This window comes from Dromiciops gliroides, chromosome 3 (genome assembly GCF_019393635.1).
Source record: "Dromiciops gliroides isolate mDroGli1 chromosome 3, mDroGli1.pri, whole genome shotgun sequence".
NCBI classification, from domain to species: domain Eukaryota; kingdom Metazoa; phylum Chordata; class Mammalia; order Microbiotheria; family Microbiotheriidae; genus Dromiciops; species Dromiciops gliroides.
In genome coordinates this window covers 654,575,986-654,593,799 of record NC_057863.1, presented here as the reverse complement: position 1 = coordinate 654,593,799, position 17,814 = coordinate 654,575,986, and the positions used below count along the sequence as shown (strand labels likewise).

Here is a 17,814-nt window from a genome sequence, read left to right as displayed (position 1 = left end):
CCTTGTTCCTTCCCAGCCACTTCACCATACACCTAGACAGCCCAAGCTCCCAACAAAACTCCTGCCACATGCAGTCAGTCAGTGCCTTGACTCCTAACACCAACATCCCCCACATTCCCTCACAACTGCTTCTTTCTGCTTCAGCACCACAGCAACAGCTGCTTCTCCTACACAGAGCTCCAGAGGGGGCTGGCTGGCATGGCAGCTCCGGGACCCATTGCAGGCGCTTTCTGGCTCTGCCACGCCTCACAACCTGCATCATCTTGGCACCAAATCTGTAACTTGGCCCTGCTTTGTGTCCAGATGCCACACAGGTAATTCCGGGGTTGTCAAAGTCTTCAGCTACCAAGGAGATGACCACCCAGTGCATCCAAAGCCATGCCACTCCTCCAGAAATGTCCCCTACACTCTTGGGATTGGTACTTCACAGCTCAAATGATTTTCACTATTGGAGAACAGTAAAACAAAGGAGATAAGCAGCACAGAGAATGTCATGAAGCTGCCACTGAGGAAAGCCTCTCAGAGTCTCAGCACCCCATTCAGCACATCATGGCGGAGAGCTCTTTGGTGAAGACTAGGGGGAAATGGGAGATGGCTTGTAAATGTCCTCTTGGACAAAGGGCAGTGGAGTCACCTTTTTCTAATCAGGCAGGTTGTGCCAAAGCAACCTTAGCACTCTCAACAGTGCAGAAGTGAGTCACAGAGATGAAATTGGTGACATAAGAAAGGGAATGAAGGAGTCCATGAGAATAAGGGAGAAAGTTTATAAAAGATTAACCCCTGCTATGCCAACCTTTTCCATTTCAGTTCAAATAGTTGGTGTTGCTGCCCAAAAAATCCCCACAGATGTTCTCATGCAGAGAATAAAATACCATCTAGAAGAAAGTTCCCAAGGCCCACCACTAGTGAGGAAACCTTGGGAAAACTTATTCAGCCTGAGGACCACCATGTGATGGGTGCCTTCTATCTCTCCTGGAGCAAGGCACTCATCTGGGAAAGGAAGACAAAGCCTGACTCAGGCTTTCTTGTCACCCCCAAAAATTGGGCCTTTTCTACCTTCTGGTTTTGAACCATGGAAAAATTCAGGAGAAAATGGCTGAGAAGCGATCACAAGAGCAAGGACATATTTTTCCAATGGAAATCTTCATGCAATTGTGGAAAGTCCAAGTCGAGTCCACACTCTTTTGCTGGGAAGCAGTTCTTCGAAAGAATCTTCTCCAAAGACTCTGGACAACACAATTATCTGGTCATGTGTTCACTAGAACATCCCTGGCTTCTCTAGGCCCAATCCTTTGGTTCCAAATTCAATGAATTAATGGATTTGGAACAGTAAAGAGAGCAAGTGATCTCAGGATAGCTGACAAAGCTTTGGTGTCTATCAGTCTTTTTACATCTCAACTGTGGCTGCACCTCAAAGGCCCAAATGTTTCTCTTCCTCATTTGCCCCTACTGCTCCCCTTCTTCTTCCTCCTCTTCCTCAAAATCCCTTCCCTCCACTTCATCACCATCCCACATCCCCAAAGATAATAGTCTTCTACCAGCAGAGTCCACTTCTGGTCTGTAACTACAGAAAAGCAGAGGTTGGCGAAAAATGAGAGTACAGCCAAGCACAAGAGTCTTGTGGGTTCTGTCCCACTCATTCTATCCCTGGCATTCTTTCCTGAAAGAAATATTTGGATACACACACACACAGTTTCTTGACATGTACATAGAGATATGCATGGATGGATGGATGGATGAATGGATGGATGACTGAAGTCCCACTGATTCAGAGAGGGACATCACAGGACATGCTGAGAACACTGTGCCTGCCAACTTATCGAGTTTATTCCTTGACCTGACCTCCTCCTTTGCAGTTGATCTATACAACTGTTGGGATTGAATGTGTGCCTGTTTTGCTGGGGAACTTTTTCTTTTTCTGGAAAACAAGTGGAGAAGATGCGAAGATCTTTCTGACAAAGATAGACAATGGGGATCATCTACACATGCTAACCCTGCTCAAGTCCACCAAAAGACAGAGCAATCAAGCAGTTGATCCAGAGCTAGGGCTTCTCATTTCCAGAACCACATTTGCACCCCCATTGAATGCCCAACAGGATGGGTGGCAATCGAAGCCAATACCACTTCATGACTGAGCTGCCTCTTCCAGGAACACCACTCATCAATGTGGAAAGGTCTGTGGAACTCTCTTGGCATCAGTGGACACATCAAAACCTGGGGAACAATGGGGAGGGGGGGCTGACACCTAAAAACACCTGAAAGAAACCCACAATTCTTCTGATCATGAAGGCTTAACAGGACTTCAGTTTTGATCATGGCATCATGCCTACAGCCTGGAGAACTGGAACCACAAAACTCCTAACTTGCCTGATGAACACCACCAAATCCAATCATCCAGGGGAGAAAAAGGAGCACATACCAACTGGGACAAGGAAGGCCGTTGTCTCACAGATTATTATTCTAGATGAGCGACTTAAAATATCTTCATAAAATAGTTGTGATAATGGGAATCTCTTATCCATCCACTCTCCAACAAAGTAACAGGTAAATGCCAGGTACTCCTCAGCTTCATGCCTCTTAATAACCCTGTAATCAGTTACCATGGTGAGAAACAATACGCACAACAATGCAGACCCCAGAGCAGCACATCCTATGGGCTTTGGCCTCAGGAGCTTGAGGAGACCCGAAGCCAGCCCACCATCCCTGAACCCCATGTTCATTTGATCTCCTGATCCTCTCATGGGCCTTGCCCTCTATCACTTCTCTGGTACCCACAAGGCCAATGCATCTGAAGCATATGGGATAATTATGGATTTGAGTCAGATTAAACTATAAGGATAAAGTATGAAAGATACCTAGCCCCCCCACCCAAGAATAACTAGCCTCTCGCTATAATACTCTTATTAACATTAAGTTCATATTCATTTAGATTTCCCTAGTTTGACTTTCATTGTCTTTTATTCTTCCATGTGTATTTTCTTAACTTATTTTCTTCTCTTCACTCTTCTATCTAATTTTGAAATAATGCAAGATGGTTTTGATTTCAAAATACAATGTTAATTCTGGGAGTATTGTGTTCCTATATTCTGAGTTGTTTGTTTTTTCTCTCAACTGATCATTCGATCAAACTCTATAAAGCATTTCCCTGGTAAATTGGTTGCCATGGGTAGTGTAAATTGATAATCATACTTTTTTTAATAAGAGGGGAACATTTATAAAAGTTTTCTTTTTTCAAAAAAAAGTTTTCTTTAAGATTGTGTTGTGTTTTAACTTGTATTTAAATATGTTCCGATTTTTCACAAAAGTAATAGTATACTTAGTAAAAAAAAAAGGTATTATTTTAAATTATTGCATAATTGTATATTATATTCTGAGTCAAGGTACATTCACATTTTTTAAAATTTATTTATGTTTTCAACCGTTGTTTAGATAAGATTTCCAATTTCACATTTTTTCTCCATCCCTCCCCTCCCTGCCCCCCTCCCCTAGACAGCAGGTAATCTGATACATAACATTAAAAATATGGAACGCTTCACAAATTTGCATGTCATCCTTGCGCAGGGGGCATGCTAATCTTCTCTGGATCATTCCAATTTTAATATATGTGTTTATGGGAAGGTTATCTGTCAAATAGCTAAGATAGGTATTCTACATATCTTTCTCTAACAATGAGGTATCTCAAATGATGTTGGCTGAGGTGGCTAGGTGGCACAGTGGATAAAGCACCAGCCCTGGATTCAGGAGTTCCTGAGTTCAAATCCGGCCTCAGACACTTGACACTTACTAGCTGTGTGACCCTGGGCAAGTCACTTAACCCCCACTGCCCTGCAAAAAGAAAAAAGAAAAAGAAATTATGTTGGCTTAATATAATTTAAATTAAAAGTGTTCTTCTCTGGAGCTATTCCTGGAAGATGGAGTCCTCAAGTAGAAGAGGTGTATCTTCAGAAGAGAGCTGCTAGGGCAGAACCAAGATGGTGAAATAGCTGGGAGAAATAAAGAAGAGTTTCTAACCTAACTGCTCGGCACGGTGCCAAAGACACCACAGAAGTATACTGAGTCAGGAAGTCCATGCCAGCCATCAGGCTCTCATGTGATTCAGCAGCTTGCTCTATAAAAGAGTAAAGTGCTTGGAATCTTTGGGTATAGAAAGCAAAGTATTAGGGTCCTAGTCAAGAACAACTTACTCAGCAAAACTGAGTATAACTGAGTCCCTAAAAGGGAAAGCATGGATCTTTCATGAAAGAGAGGGCTTCCCAACATACCTGATGAAAAAACAGAGCTACAAAGCAATTCTGGTGTGCAAACTTAGGAGAGTCCAGAGATATATAAAAAAGTAAGTAGTGGTTGTCAAAGGCAGACAGAGATGCCTGTTGACACTGAGTAAGGGGTATGTCCAAGGGAGAATGCCACATTGGGTGCTTTTAAGGACAAGGGAACTAAAAGGAGAGTGGAGCTGTGAATCTGGGTAACAACAGAGTGAAGATGATACATGTGGTGCCCTGCCCTTTTGCAGAATGTGGGAACAGGTGCCAGCTGGGAGCTCCCTTCATGGACTCTTGAGTTCTATGTCACAGATCCGAGGGTAAATGATGAGGGGAATACATACCTGGGGTGTGGCATTGCTAGGTGCTGTCTAGTTGCAGGCCCTTGGCTGCATACTAACCAAGCAGGACGTTCAGAAGCAAACAGTAGCTTTTGAGCACTGACCCTAGGAGCTTAATGCGATCTCAATTCCTGCCTCTAATACAGACTGAAGTTTGTAATGGAATAACCAGACCAAAGGGGAGTCCATATAGAGTTTTCTAAGTAGCAATTCCAGCAACAGTCTACTGAAACACTAAAGAGAGGCAAGCATGAAGGTATGAAGGTATGTTGCACACAACTCAGGTCAGGAACTAGTAGAACTCAGACCAGAAGTTTAGTGTTGATACATTGCCCTGAGTCAGAACTCTTGGGAGCCCTGAAAGCTGGCAGGTTTCTAGCCTGAGCTACTACTGAGATCCTCATAGATCATAATACCCAATACCACCAAGAAAGTAGAAAAAAAGGACTCAAGAGGCCAAAAGTTCACGCCAGACATTGCACCCAAAAGTGAATGCAATATGCTTCCAACATGGCATCTTAAATCAAGATCTAAATCTAAATCTAAAATTTAGAGCCATTCTATAATAGCATGGGCAATTTTATGAAGCAATGGGATCTCCAACATGACTGTCCATGTTCTGCCAGAAGCTAAAGGGCACTTTTTTTTTTGGTGAGGCAATTGGGGTTAAGTGACTTGCCCAGGGTCACACAGCTAGTAAGTGTTAAGTGTCTGAGGCTGGATTTGAAATCAGGTCCTCCTGAATTCAGGGCTGGTGCTTGATCCACTGTGCCACCTAGCTGCACCCAGAAGGACACTTTCTTAGAGACATTGGGAGAGAGATTTTTGGATTTGGCAAAAGATGTCTCCAAATCTTGCTTACATTAGATGTAGCCAATTACCAAGGATAGAAAAACTACAGGGGCAGCTAGGTGGCACAGTGGATAGAACACCAGCCCTGGAGTCAGGAGTACCTGAGTTCAAATCCAGCCTCAGACACTTAACACTTAATAGCTGTGTGACCCTGGGCAAGTCACTTAACCCCAATTGCCTCACACACACACAAAAAACCTACAGAAAATCTGATAAGCAATGAGTCCCATAACATGGAAAGTGTATGTGTGTGTGTATTTATATGAATATGTAAATATATACGTATATATACATGTATGCATAAATATGTGTATATATGCATGTATATGTGGGTGTGTTTGTATACATATGTAAAGCATCCTCTGGTTCCAATATCCTACCTCCCCTGAAACAATCCTCCTGCTTTCTGATGGTCATATATGGATAAAATACAGTTCTAGGGGACAGCTAGGTGGCACAGTGGATAGAGCGCCAGCCCTGGATTCAGGAGTACCTGAGTTCAAATCCAGCCTCAGACTCTTGACACTTACTAGCTGTGTGATCCTGGGCAAGTCACTTAACCCCCATTGCCCCGCAAAACAAACAAACAACAACAAAAAAAAAATACAGTTCTATATTCTTAATATCTTATTAAGTCTTTGGCTAAAGTTTTGCCTGTTATCTTAATATTTGGCTATTCTATGGATCTATTCATTTCTCCTGCTTTCTCTCAGCAGATAAAAAAGAAAAAAAAAGATAAATGAACACAGGAAAGAGAAAGGGGAAGAGGAACAGGAAAAAAGAAAGGGGGAAAAGGAAATTTCAAAGGGGAAGGAGAGGAGAGATATAGAAGACAAGGGAAAGGAACCAATTCAGAAATCTGAAAAAAAATCTTTCTCTAATGTATGAAATTAATAAAAATCCACTTAAAGGAGATTAATAACTTAAAAGGCTTACTTAAGGAAGATTTTTATTTATTTGATAGTCTGAAAATTTCTCTAGGACCTGAAGAGAGGAACTTCATTTATTTATTTATTTGTTTGTTTATTCATTCATTCATTTATTCATCCATTCATTTATCTAGCTATCTCTTTATCCATTCATTTATATATTTGTTTGTCTTTAGGGAGGAATTAAAATTTTTCCTTCAATTTATTTCATATCAGTTATGCTATGTTCAACAACTACTCATTACAATTATTATGAAGTAGTCTCAGACCACGTAAGCACTCAAAAGGGACTTTGAAGAGAATGTAGCATAGCTAGAAGGAAGATTTAGAGAGGTGGAGCAAAGAATGGAAAGAGAAATGAGAGTGATGCAGGAGAGTAATGAGAGGAATGTCAACAGCTTGAAAATCCAAATGGAAAAGGAGATACAATAGCTCTCTGAAGAAAATAATCGCCTAAGAGTTATGATTGAATAAATGGAAGCTAGTGACTTTATGAGAAACAAAGACACAATAAAGCAAATCCAAATGAATAAGAAAATAGAGAGCAATGTGAAATATCTCCTTGGAAAAACCTGGAAAATAGATTCAGGAGAGATAACTTGAAAATCATTGGGCTCCCTGAAAGCCATGATCAAAATAAGATTTTACACATTATCTGCCAAGTAATTGTCAGGGGAAATTGCCCTGATATTCTAAAAGCAGAAGATGAAATCAAAATTGAAAGAATCCACTGATCACCTCCTAAAAGAGAACCCAAAAGGAAAACTTCTAGGAATATTATAGCCAAATCCAAGAGATTTCAGGTCAAGGAGAAAATACTGCAAGCAGCTAGAAAAAAGGAATTCAAATACTTTGAAGATACAGTAAGGATAATACAAGATCGAGCAGCATCTACATAAAAGAACAAGAGGGCATGAAATATGATTTTCCAGAGGGCAAAGGAACTGAGACTACAACCAAAAATCACTTACCCAGCAAAACTTAATATAATCTTTCAGGGGAAAAAATGGGACTTCAAAGGAAAAGAGAACTTTCAGGCATTTGTGATGAAAAGACCTGAACTGAATAGAAAATTTGACTTTCAAATACAAGACTCTAAAGAAGCATAAAAAGGCAAGCAGGAAAAAAAGAAATCATGAGGGATATGAAAATGTTAAACTGTTTACATTTCTACATGGGAAGATAATACTTCTAACTTATAAGAACTTTCTCAGTATTAGGGCAGCTGAAAGGAATATACTTAGAGGGCACAAGTATGAATTGAATATGAAGGGATGATATCTGTAAAGCATTTATTCTTTGTTTATCCTTGTTTTTGTGGGACAGGCAAGGTGGGGTGGCTTATGTCTGGGGGCGGACTTGGGCTTGGGGCCTCCTGGGTCCAGAGCCAGTGCTTTATCCACTGTGTCACCTAGCTGACCCATGATGACATATGTAAAATAAGTTAAGGGGTAAGAGGAATGCACTGGGAAAAGGGAAAGGGAGAGTTGGACTGGGGGAAAGTAGCTCACATTAAAGACACAAGAAAAAGTTTATGGAGTGGAAGGGAAGATGGGGAAGGAGCAGGGGATTGAGTGAACCTTATTCTCATCAGAATTGGCTCAAGGATGGAATAACACAGGGGCAGCTTGGTGGCACAGTGGATAAAGCACCGGCCTTGGATTCAGGAGGACCTGAGTTCAAATCTGGCCTCAGACACTTGACTTACTAGCTGTGTGACCCTGGGCAAGTCACTTAACCCTCACTGCCTTGCAAAAAAAAAAAAAAAAAAAAAGAATTGGCTCAAGGAGAGAATAATGTACACACTCAATTGGGTGGAATAATATCTCTAACCCTGCAGGGACATAGGAAGGGAAGAGGATAAAGAGAGAGGGGCAAAAGAAGGAAGGGCAGAGTGAGGGAGGGGACAGACAGAAGCAAATCCCTTTTGAAGAGTGATAGGATGAAATTAGATGGATAATAGAATAAATATCATGGGGAAGGGAATAGGATGGAAGGGAAACAGTTAACAATAGTAATCATGAAAAAGAGAAAAGGTGGGGGGGAAATTGTACAAAAAGTATTTATAGCAACTCTTGATGGAGGCTAAGAATTGAGAATCAAGGGAATGTCCATCAATTGAGGAATGATGGAAAAAGCTGTGCTATATGATTGTAGTGGAATGGTCTTGTGCGACAGGAAATGACAAACAGGATGATCCCCAAAAAACCTGGAAAGACTAATGAACATCGATGTATAGTGAAGTGAGCAGAGCTGGGAGGACATTGAGCATAGTAACAGCAGTATTGTTCCATAAGCAATTGTGAATAACTTAACTACTCTCAGCAACGCAATAATCCAAGACAATCCCAAGGAACTAATGAGGAAGCTTACTATGCACCCCCATAGAAAGAACTTATAAAAAGAACACTTGTGGATTGTACATATATAACCTGGTTGCAATCTTGTGGAGGGTGGAGGAAAGGGAGGGAGGGAGGGAGGGAGGGAGAAAAATTTGGAACTCTAAATTGTATGAAAATGAATGTTGAAAACTACCCTTACATGTAAATGGAAAATAAAATAAATGTTTGTTGCTAAAAAAAAAAAAAGATATCAGAGGGAGCTGTGACTTTAGAAGTAGGGAATAGGGGGCAGCTAGGTGGCACAGTGGATAAAGCACAGGCCCTGGATTCAGAAGGACCTGAGTTCAAATCTGACCTCAGACACTTGACACTTACTAGCTGTGTGACCCTGGGCAAGTCACTTAACCCTCATAGCCCTGAAAAGAAGAAGAAGGAAGAAGAAAGAAGAAGAAAGAAGAAGAAGAAGGAAGAAGAAAGAAGAAGAAGAAGAAGAAGAAGAAGGAAGAAGAAAGAAGAAGAAGAAGAAGAAGAAAGAAGAAGAAGAAGAAGAAGAAGAAGAAGAAGGAAGAAGAAAGAAGAAGAAGAAGAAGAAGAAGAAGAAAGAAGAAGAAGAAGAAGAAGAAGAAGAAGAAGAAGAAAGAAGAAGAAGAAGAAGAAGAAGAAGAAGAAGAAGAAGAAGAAGAAGAAGAAGAAGAAGAAGAAGAAGGGAATAGTGCAACCTTGATCAAGAACTGACTTGGTCACAATAATAACGTGTTTCTGTAAGTACTCCACAAGGGATGCAAGCTAGCAGATGGCCACCAGTGGATGTGACTTGAAAGGCAAGCTGATTAAAAGCTGCCCAAGTTGGACAAGTCATGCAAGTTGCCACTGGGGTGGTGTCTGGAGTAAACCACTCTTGCTTAATTAAATCTATCCTCCCTTGTGTGTCACAATGACACCCCCCCCTCCCATGAACTAAAAAAGTATACCTGGGAAGGAGTGGCTTACTTTTTCTCAGTGACCCAGACCCAATAGATCTCTTTAGCAATGTACTGTGATTTGCACTTCTTCACCACAAGTTCATACAGTGAATAGTTGTTCAAAATAATAGGATTAAAAGCTACGAAAATTAAATGAGTTTCCAAATGATAAACTTATTATTCAAAAATTTCATTTCTCCACTTTGGGTGGGAGAGGCCCTAGTTCTTCACAGGGCAGTGCTGCAGAGTTTCAGCATACCCTGTCAGCAGGGGCTCATCCCAACAAACATCTCAGACAAAGATCTCCTAAGAGGATTTTGGCTTTTCTTCCAAAATTAAATCTTTTACTACTAGGATGATTATTTTCTAGTTGTTTTAATACAAAATATACTCTGATAATTATATAACAGATATATTTCTAAGGTAAGTGTATTCAGATTGAAAATAGGAAGAAATTGGCTTTAGCAGCTTGTCTTAACCACCTTGTAATTGCAACATCTTCAATCAGGTGACAACAATTTAATTAAATACCTTTCCAACTAATCAATTCATAGGAAGTCCTTTATCTTATTACTCCTAGCATTTTCATGCTAATCATAGTAGTTTATGTGGCACCTACCATGTGTGAGACTCTTTCTATGTCTTGAAAGTTGCTTAAGCATGTTGATCATAATACTTCAAAATAATCGGTCTATAATTGATCAGTTTTTTAACGTCCCATGCCAGTTAGTCAAAATACCTATAGGAAGCATAGCATTTTGTTCAATTCTATTCCTACAAGTTCTGTCCACTGCAGTGATCATCATTTACAGAAGCCTGTCACTGTGCTAAGCACTTCACAACCAAGTGTTTCTCCCAACAACTCTGGGAGATAGGTGTAAATATTTATTATCCCTTTGTACATATAAGGACTTATTAACTTCTCTAAGTGACTATGATTGCAATATGTTCAACCCAATTAATTTTGATTTTTAGTACAGAAGTCAACCCACCAGATAAATGAGCTTCCATTTCATTCTGGTCCAAAGGACACTTTTAACTCCTGCTTCAAATGTAAACAGGGGGATCTGTGACTTAAAAGGGAAGGTACGAGAAAGAATGTGCTGAGGCAGGGCAGGTGAAGGTCAGCAGAAAGAGGTGCTGAGAGTTGTCTTTTTCTGTTTTGCTGAGAAAAACTTGGCCTGTAGTATTTCTCCAGGACTAGTGAAGTCAGAGCAGGACAACCTGAGACAATTGGGTGCTGAGTGATGAGTGACACCTGGAAGCAGTCACTATTGCAGTGTAGCTAGGCCAAGTCAGGAGAGAGATGCCATGGAGGCTAGGTGAGCATCATGGAATCACAATGGAGAACTGGGCAGGTGTAGAAAGAAAAACATCAAGTGACTGAATGAAGCCAGTCGAAGGCTGACAGAAAGAAAAGATGACTTCGGGTGCATTGGCTGTGGGTGGGACAGGTGAGGGGTGGAAGCCAGGGTGGATCAAGAGATGACAATAGAGGGGGCAGCTAGGTGGCACAGTGGATAGAGCACTGGCCCTGGATTCAGGAGTTCCTGAGTTCAAATCTGGCCTCAGACACTTGACACTTACTGGCTGTGTGACCCTGGGCAAGTCACTTAACCCCCATTGCCCCGCAAACAAACAAACAAAAAGAGAGATGACAATAAATGGGCCCAGCATGTCTTAGCCTGACCTCTGGGCTCCTTGAGCCCCAGAACCCAAAGGTAACAGCAGCCAATGCCTTTGCTCTTCTGGGGTGTGCTGCTGGCATCATCAAGCATAGTTGTGGTGTTTCTTGAGTGCCATGTTAACACAATGAAGGGGTGGTTATGAGGCATGACCCTGTTGATACCACTGACATTTGCCCTATATCTTTGTGGTGTGGTGTGGAGTGAGAGGAGAGTAGAGCAGGTGTCTCTGTGGTGATGATTTTGCTGTGTTGTCCATCTTCCTCAGCTGGGATCCATTTGTGGCCAAGTAGAGATGAGCTGCTTTCTTACCTATCTCTCTTCCGGGAGTTCAACAGCTAAGCTAAGCCTTTTGTGGTGCCATTTCTACAGGCCAGAGGTACACTGTCATGATCCACTCTTTAGGGTTTGTTGGATGTGGGGCAAAAGGTGGGAATCCCTGAGAAGTGGCCTACTCTCCATACTCCCGTAACCCCAATGGAACCATGAGGCCCTGGATGCCAGGAGCCTGAAACTCATCTTACCCAGAGAGAAAAGTAGAAGTCCTGAGAAGCAAAAGGAGAGGGGAGAAAATGCTAGGAAAGGTCAAAGTCCAAGTTCCAATGACCCCCCCCCCGAAGAGAAAGCCCCAAAATAGAAAGACACTGGCTTCCTCTGCCACTCAGCTGGGTGCATGGTAAATGTCAATATGAAGGAAGAGAACCCCCTTCTCAGGATCTGCCTCTTTCCTTCAAAAGAAGGGGCTTGTGCAGAGTTAGTATGATAATGATTGGTATCCATAAAGCTGCCACAGTTGTTGCAAGATCATTTGTTGCTTTTCTCCATCTAAAGCCTTTCATTCATTTGTTCTAAAGCCCAAAGAAGGGGCCTTGGGAAGATGCTCCTCCCCACCTTCCAGGCCGTGACTCTCACCAGATAGATAGAATTCTATTTAATTCTCTCCCCATAATGATATCCAGCTCTCCTTCTTTCTGAAAAGCTCTCTACTTTCCCCCATACCCTGACAGCTCCTGTCTTGGGTTGTGTGTGTGTGTGTGTGTGTGTGTATGTGGGTTTTTTCTTGTTGTTTTTTTGTTTTGTTTTTGTGGGGCAATGAGGGTTGTGACTTTCCCAGGGTCATACAGCTAGTAAGTGTCAAGTGTCTGAAACCGGATTTGAACTCAGGTCCTCCTGAATCCAGGGCCAGTGCTTTATCCACTGTGACACATAGCTGCTCCCTGATAGCCCCAGTCTTAATCTACTCTTCTTCACCCCTGGAAGAAGTCCCATCCTCCCATCCTCCCCCTGGGCATTTAACTCTTTTGAAATTGGAAAGGCTCTCAGTGCCTCTCTAATCCAGATTCAGTTGGATCCCTCTAAACCTCTTCCTTGAGTCTCACAGTATTTCCTCTCCAGAGGCAACTGAGAGCATTAGGCTTCTCATTAATGACTACCTATCCTCTGGTCACTTAGTTACCTGCACTAGGTTCCGATCCTTACTGTTTGTGAGCTCATGCGACTGCTTGTCCAAGACCTGAGCAGTGAATGTTCCTGTGATTCCTAGAACACCTGTGGTCCCTAATCCCTATACTCTCCTAAATATAATTCCCCATGATTCCACTATTTTCACCTTTGATTTCTCTAGTGCCTTTTTCAGTGGGTCCTTTTGTTGTGAATTTGCCAGTTTACTTCTTACTTTACCTTTACCTGGGAGGGTCTGCAGTACACTTGGACTGTTCTGCCTCAGAGAGCCCCTCCTACTCTTCAGAGATTTTAAAAGCTGACCTTAAATTTCCTATAGGCTCCACCCTCTCCAGTATGTGGATGTTACTCCTTTGCTCCCTGGATCTCCAATTTTCAAAAACTGATTCCATTTTTCTCACCTCAAATGTTGTGACAAGTTAAATCTAATGTGTGTGTCCTTACCTGCCCCCCAGTGTGGGGGGTGGGGGAAACTAGCTAGGATTTACATATGAATTAGAAACTTCAGCAACAGTGTTTAGGCCTTAAGCATTTATGAAAGTATATTAGAAGTGAGTAAAGGTACAGCTAGGTGCCTCAGTGGATAGAGCACCGGCCCTGAATTCAGGAGTACCTGAGTTCAAATCCAGCCTCAGATACTTGACACTTACTAGCTGTGTGACCCTGGGTGAGTCACTTAACCTCCATTGCCCCCACACACACAAAAAAAGTAGTGATTAAAGATAGAACACATGGAGTTCAGAAAGATAGCCAAAGCCTCTCTACCCTAGGGTTCAGAATGGACCTCTTCTTCTCCTTCCCTCAACCATCGGCCTCTGAGAACAACACCCGACTCAGGGTCAGCCAGGTGTGGTCTCCATTTAATCAACCTTAAGTAGGTTCTCAGTCAGTCTCTCAGTCTCACCCAATTCAATCAACTCCAAATCAGTCTTCAGGTGTATATTGATTTAAATTGATTGTTTCCTTAATTTACAGGTTAACAAGAGCTTGGATGTCTTTGAGAATTGCATGGGTCATATTCCGTAACCGTTTATCTACTAGGGAATGGCTCTTAGTTTTATAAATGTTAATCGGTTCCTTGTACATCTTGAGATTTCCCACCTGTTTATTCAACATTATCTCATGTTATTTTCCTCGCAGTCTATGTTGCAGCAGAATGGCAAATGAAACAATAATATCTAAATATAGTTATCAAGGGGGCAGCTAGGTGGTGCAGTAGATAAAGCACCGGCCCTGGATTCAGGAGGACCTGAGTTTAAATCCAGTCTCAGACACTTGACTCTCACTAGCTGTGTGACCCTGGGCAAATCACTTAACCCACATTGTCCCTCAAATAATAATAATAATAATAAATATAGTTATCAAGATGTTCTTTAATACATTGTTTTTTTGTTTTGTTTTGTTTTTGGAGGCAATGGGGATTAAGTGACTTGCCCAGGGTTACACAGCTAGTAGGTGTCAAGTGTCTGAGGCTGGATTTGAACTCAGGTACTCCTGAATCCAGGGCCGGTGCTTTAACCACTGTGCCATCTAGCTGCCCCCCAAGATGTTCTTTAAAACAAGTTCCCAGACCCCATGAGAGGAAGACGAAGAGGGAAGGCTGTCTCACCCACTGGGGCTCTTGGAGTCTGAAGGTGGTCTTCCTCCCTTCCTCTCCATGTCCCACAACCTGAGAGAACCCCCAACTCCCAGAGCTGGAAGGGCCTGGGAGAGACTGCAGCACAAGACAGTGGCACCACTGGGGGGCCTCAGAGTCATGCAGAATCGCTGCCCCCCCCCCCACCAACCTGGAAGTGACCTCAGAGGGGGGAGGTGGAGGGGAAAAGGGAGGGAGGAAGCAGCTGCTCCTCTACTGTGAGGCTGACCTGCCGGCCCCAAGGGTGAGTTCTTGCCGTCTAAGCCTCGCTCCTGCTCCCCAGCAGGCCCCCTGCCCCTCCTCCATCCAGAGCCCCTAGAACCAGCCTCTTCCCATGCTTTCAGTTTACCAACTGCCTGCTGCCCCTGCCCATCGCAAGCTCCCCTGGCCTCCTCCCTGCCCTCATGGTCCCGGCCCCCTGAGGGGGTGCCTCTCTGACCCCCTTCTCCTTTCCAACCACCCTAGTTCAGGCCCTCACTCTCCCTCCCCCGGATCATGGTCATCACATCCTGTCTGCTACCCCTGCTTCCCATCTCTGCCCTCCTCAATCTGTCCAGTGCCTTGGGGGTAATCAGTAATCTTCCTAGGTGCAGGTTTGATCTTGTCATGCTCCCCTCAACAACTTTCAGTGGCTCCCTAGTACTTCTGAGGTAACATGCAAACCCCTCCCGCTGACATGTAAGGTCCACCTCAGACCAGCTTTCATTTCACCAGGCTTTCCGGACAGTTTAGCTTAGTCCCTTTCGCGTGGTCGATATTCAAGCATAGGAGGAGTTTGGGGGCTCCCAGTGAAGCTGACTGCTCTCTCCCTTTCTTGTGAATGTTCAGACGCACTGCCTCCCCCACATACACACACTCAGAGGGGACACTCCCACCTCATCCCCACCTCCCCAAGTCCTTATCTCCTCTCTTCAGTTTAGGGGCCTTCTCGGACCTTCCCAGTTGTTGGTAATCTGGCCTCCTCAACTGACCTTGTGCTTAATTATCTCTTGCTGTGTGGTAACCCCAAAGGTCAGCGTCAGGCTGTGCGGTCACACTTGGGGTTTTGTCTCTGGGTGCCCAGCTCCCCTTGCCCAGCATTGGTGAAATTTGCTGGATGGAATCCGGCTGAAAATCATGGGCTCACCCTTGGAGACTTGTGGAGGTTTCTCTGACTCTGCCAAAGCTCCCCATTCCTCACAGCCCGGGGCCCTTCTCCTCCCATCTCTCCAGCCAGTACCCCAGTTACCTCCTTGCTCCCAGATCTGAGCCTACTTCTCCCTTGCTTAGAAGCCCTAAGGCCTCCCCCCACCTTCATGGGACCACCTCCCATCTTCCCCCCTCCCTAATGGTCAGAGAGGACCACTGTCCCAGGGCCCGGGGCTGTGAGTCCGCGTGTCTCCTCGGGAAGATGAGAGGGCTGGCCAGTTGCAGAATAGCTTTTCTAGGTGGGCCGTGGGGAGGCCTCGGCCAGCTCCCCTCACTCTGACGCCGTGGCCCCTCAGCGACTCTCCATCTGCTGGTTCAGCGCCTCCTCCCTGGCTCTCACCGTGCTTGGAATCATCTCCCTCAGCCTTTCCCCTTTCCCATGACCTCTGTCTCCTCTGTGTACTTGAAGGCGCTTTGTTCTCCACGTGTCTCCCCCATGAGATGCTAAACCCCCGAGGGTGGGCACCATTTTTGCCTTTCCTTGTGTCCCCAGTGCTTGGGGGATGCGCGGTGGACTGACTATCCTCTCCTCCCTACAGAAGACATGACAGGCGCCCGGGACTCCTCTTTCCCCATCGTCCACTTTCTCTTCTTCTCCCTTGTGGCTTCCACCATCCTCTACCTGGGATGGCAGAACTTGCAGAGGTTCCCAGGAGGTCCAGCCCCCCGAGTCCAACTGCCCCCGAGCAGCTGGACGGTGAACACCAAGGGCCGCTTGGGGAACCAGATGGGTCAGTACGCCACTCTCTATGCCCTGGCTAAGATGCACGGGAAGCAAGCCGTCATCTCTCCCAAGATGCAGAAAACCCTGGGCCGCCTTTTCCGCATCACGCTGCCTGTCCTCACCGACAGGGCGGCCCTGCAGATCCCCTGGATCAGCTACCTGCTGGAAGACTGGATGAAGGAGGAGTACCGCGACATCCCTTGGAACTATGTCTTTTTCCTGGGCTTCCCCTGCTCCTGGACTTTCTACCACCATCTACGGGATGAAATCCTCCAGGAGTTCTCCCTACATGCCAACATCCAGGAGGAGGCTCAGGCCTTCCTGCACCAGGTGCGCAGGGGCCGAGGTCATAGCCTTACCTTTGTGGGGGTCCACGTCCGCCGGGGTGACTATGTCCGGATCATGCCTGAGATATGGAAGGGTGTGGTGGCTGACAAAGGCTACCTGGAGAAGGCATTGGACTGGTTCCGGGCCCGCTACACCAATGTTGTCTTTGTGGTCACCAGTAATGGGATGGCCTGGTGCTGGAAAAACATCAACACCTCCATGGGAGACGTGGTGTTTGCCAAGAGGCGGATGAGGCCATCTGCTGAGAAGGACTTCGCCTTGCTGACTCAGTGCAACCACACCATCATGACCATCGGCACTTTTGGCTTCTGGGCCGCCTACCTGGCCGGAGGACGCACTGTCTACTTGGCCAACTACACCCTCCCCGACTCCAAGTTCTTGGAGATCTTCAAGCCGGAAGCTACCTTCTTGCCAGAGTGGGTGGGGATCCCTGCTGATCTGTCACCTCTGCTTAGGGGCCAACCTTAGGCCTCCCCCAGCCCAGCCTTCGGTCTGGACTAAAAAGAGTGTAGCATAGGGGCAGCTAGGTGGTACAGTGGATAGAGCGCCGGCCCTGGAGTCAGGAGAGACCTGAGTTCAAATCCAACCTTGGACACTTAACACTTACTAGCTGTGTGACCTTGGACAAGTCACTTAACCCCAATTGCCTCACCAAAAACAAAAAAGAGTGCAGCATCAGTTCTCTTCACTAACTCCACCCCTGGAGAGAGTCACCTGCTTCTCCTCACTCTTCTGTGGAAAATCTTGGGTGGGCTCATGGTCACTGAATTCCCACTATAGCTCTCCCTCAGGTTTGAGTCCTCTCTGGGCCTTCTCCCAGCATTGGGCACTGGATCAAATAAAGGTGTGTACAATTCACTTCGTTGGCCCCTGAATTGGATGGTGGGGTTTGGGATTGGAGGGTGGCAATGTGGAGTCTTATCCCCTCATTTTGTTAACAATAATAATAATAGCTAACTTTTATATAGCACATTAAGGTTTGCAAGGCGCTTTGACGCATATGTGTATGTTACATATATAATATATTTCCATCTCCAAATCTAAAATCATGTCTCCGTGTGAATCAAGAGTGCCCTTGGGGGGC

At 44.7% G+C, this 17,814-nt stretch overlaps 1 protein-coding gene and 1 non-coding gene across 2 annotated transcripts; one reads left to right on the top strand and one right to left on the bottom strand.

Annotated features, from left to right (window-relative positions):
* Positions 1–3,516: 3,516 nt before the first annotated feature.
* Positions 3,517–3,620, bottom strand: LOC122752181. The gene has a single exon (XR_006355974.1). It is a non-coding gene; the product is annotated as a U6 spliceosomal RNA (small nuclear RNA).
* Positions 3,621–16,202: 12,582 nt separating this feature from the next.
* LOC122748327 (galactoside alpha-(1,2)-fucosyltransferase 2-like) lies at positions 16,203–17,198 on the top strand. The gene has a single exon (XM_043993987.1). It carries the CDS (start codon positions 16,203–16,205, stop codon positions 17,196–17,198), a length of 996 nt encoding a protein of 331 aa, XP_043849922.1.
* Positions 17,199–17,814: the final 616 nt, after the last annotated feature.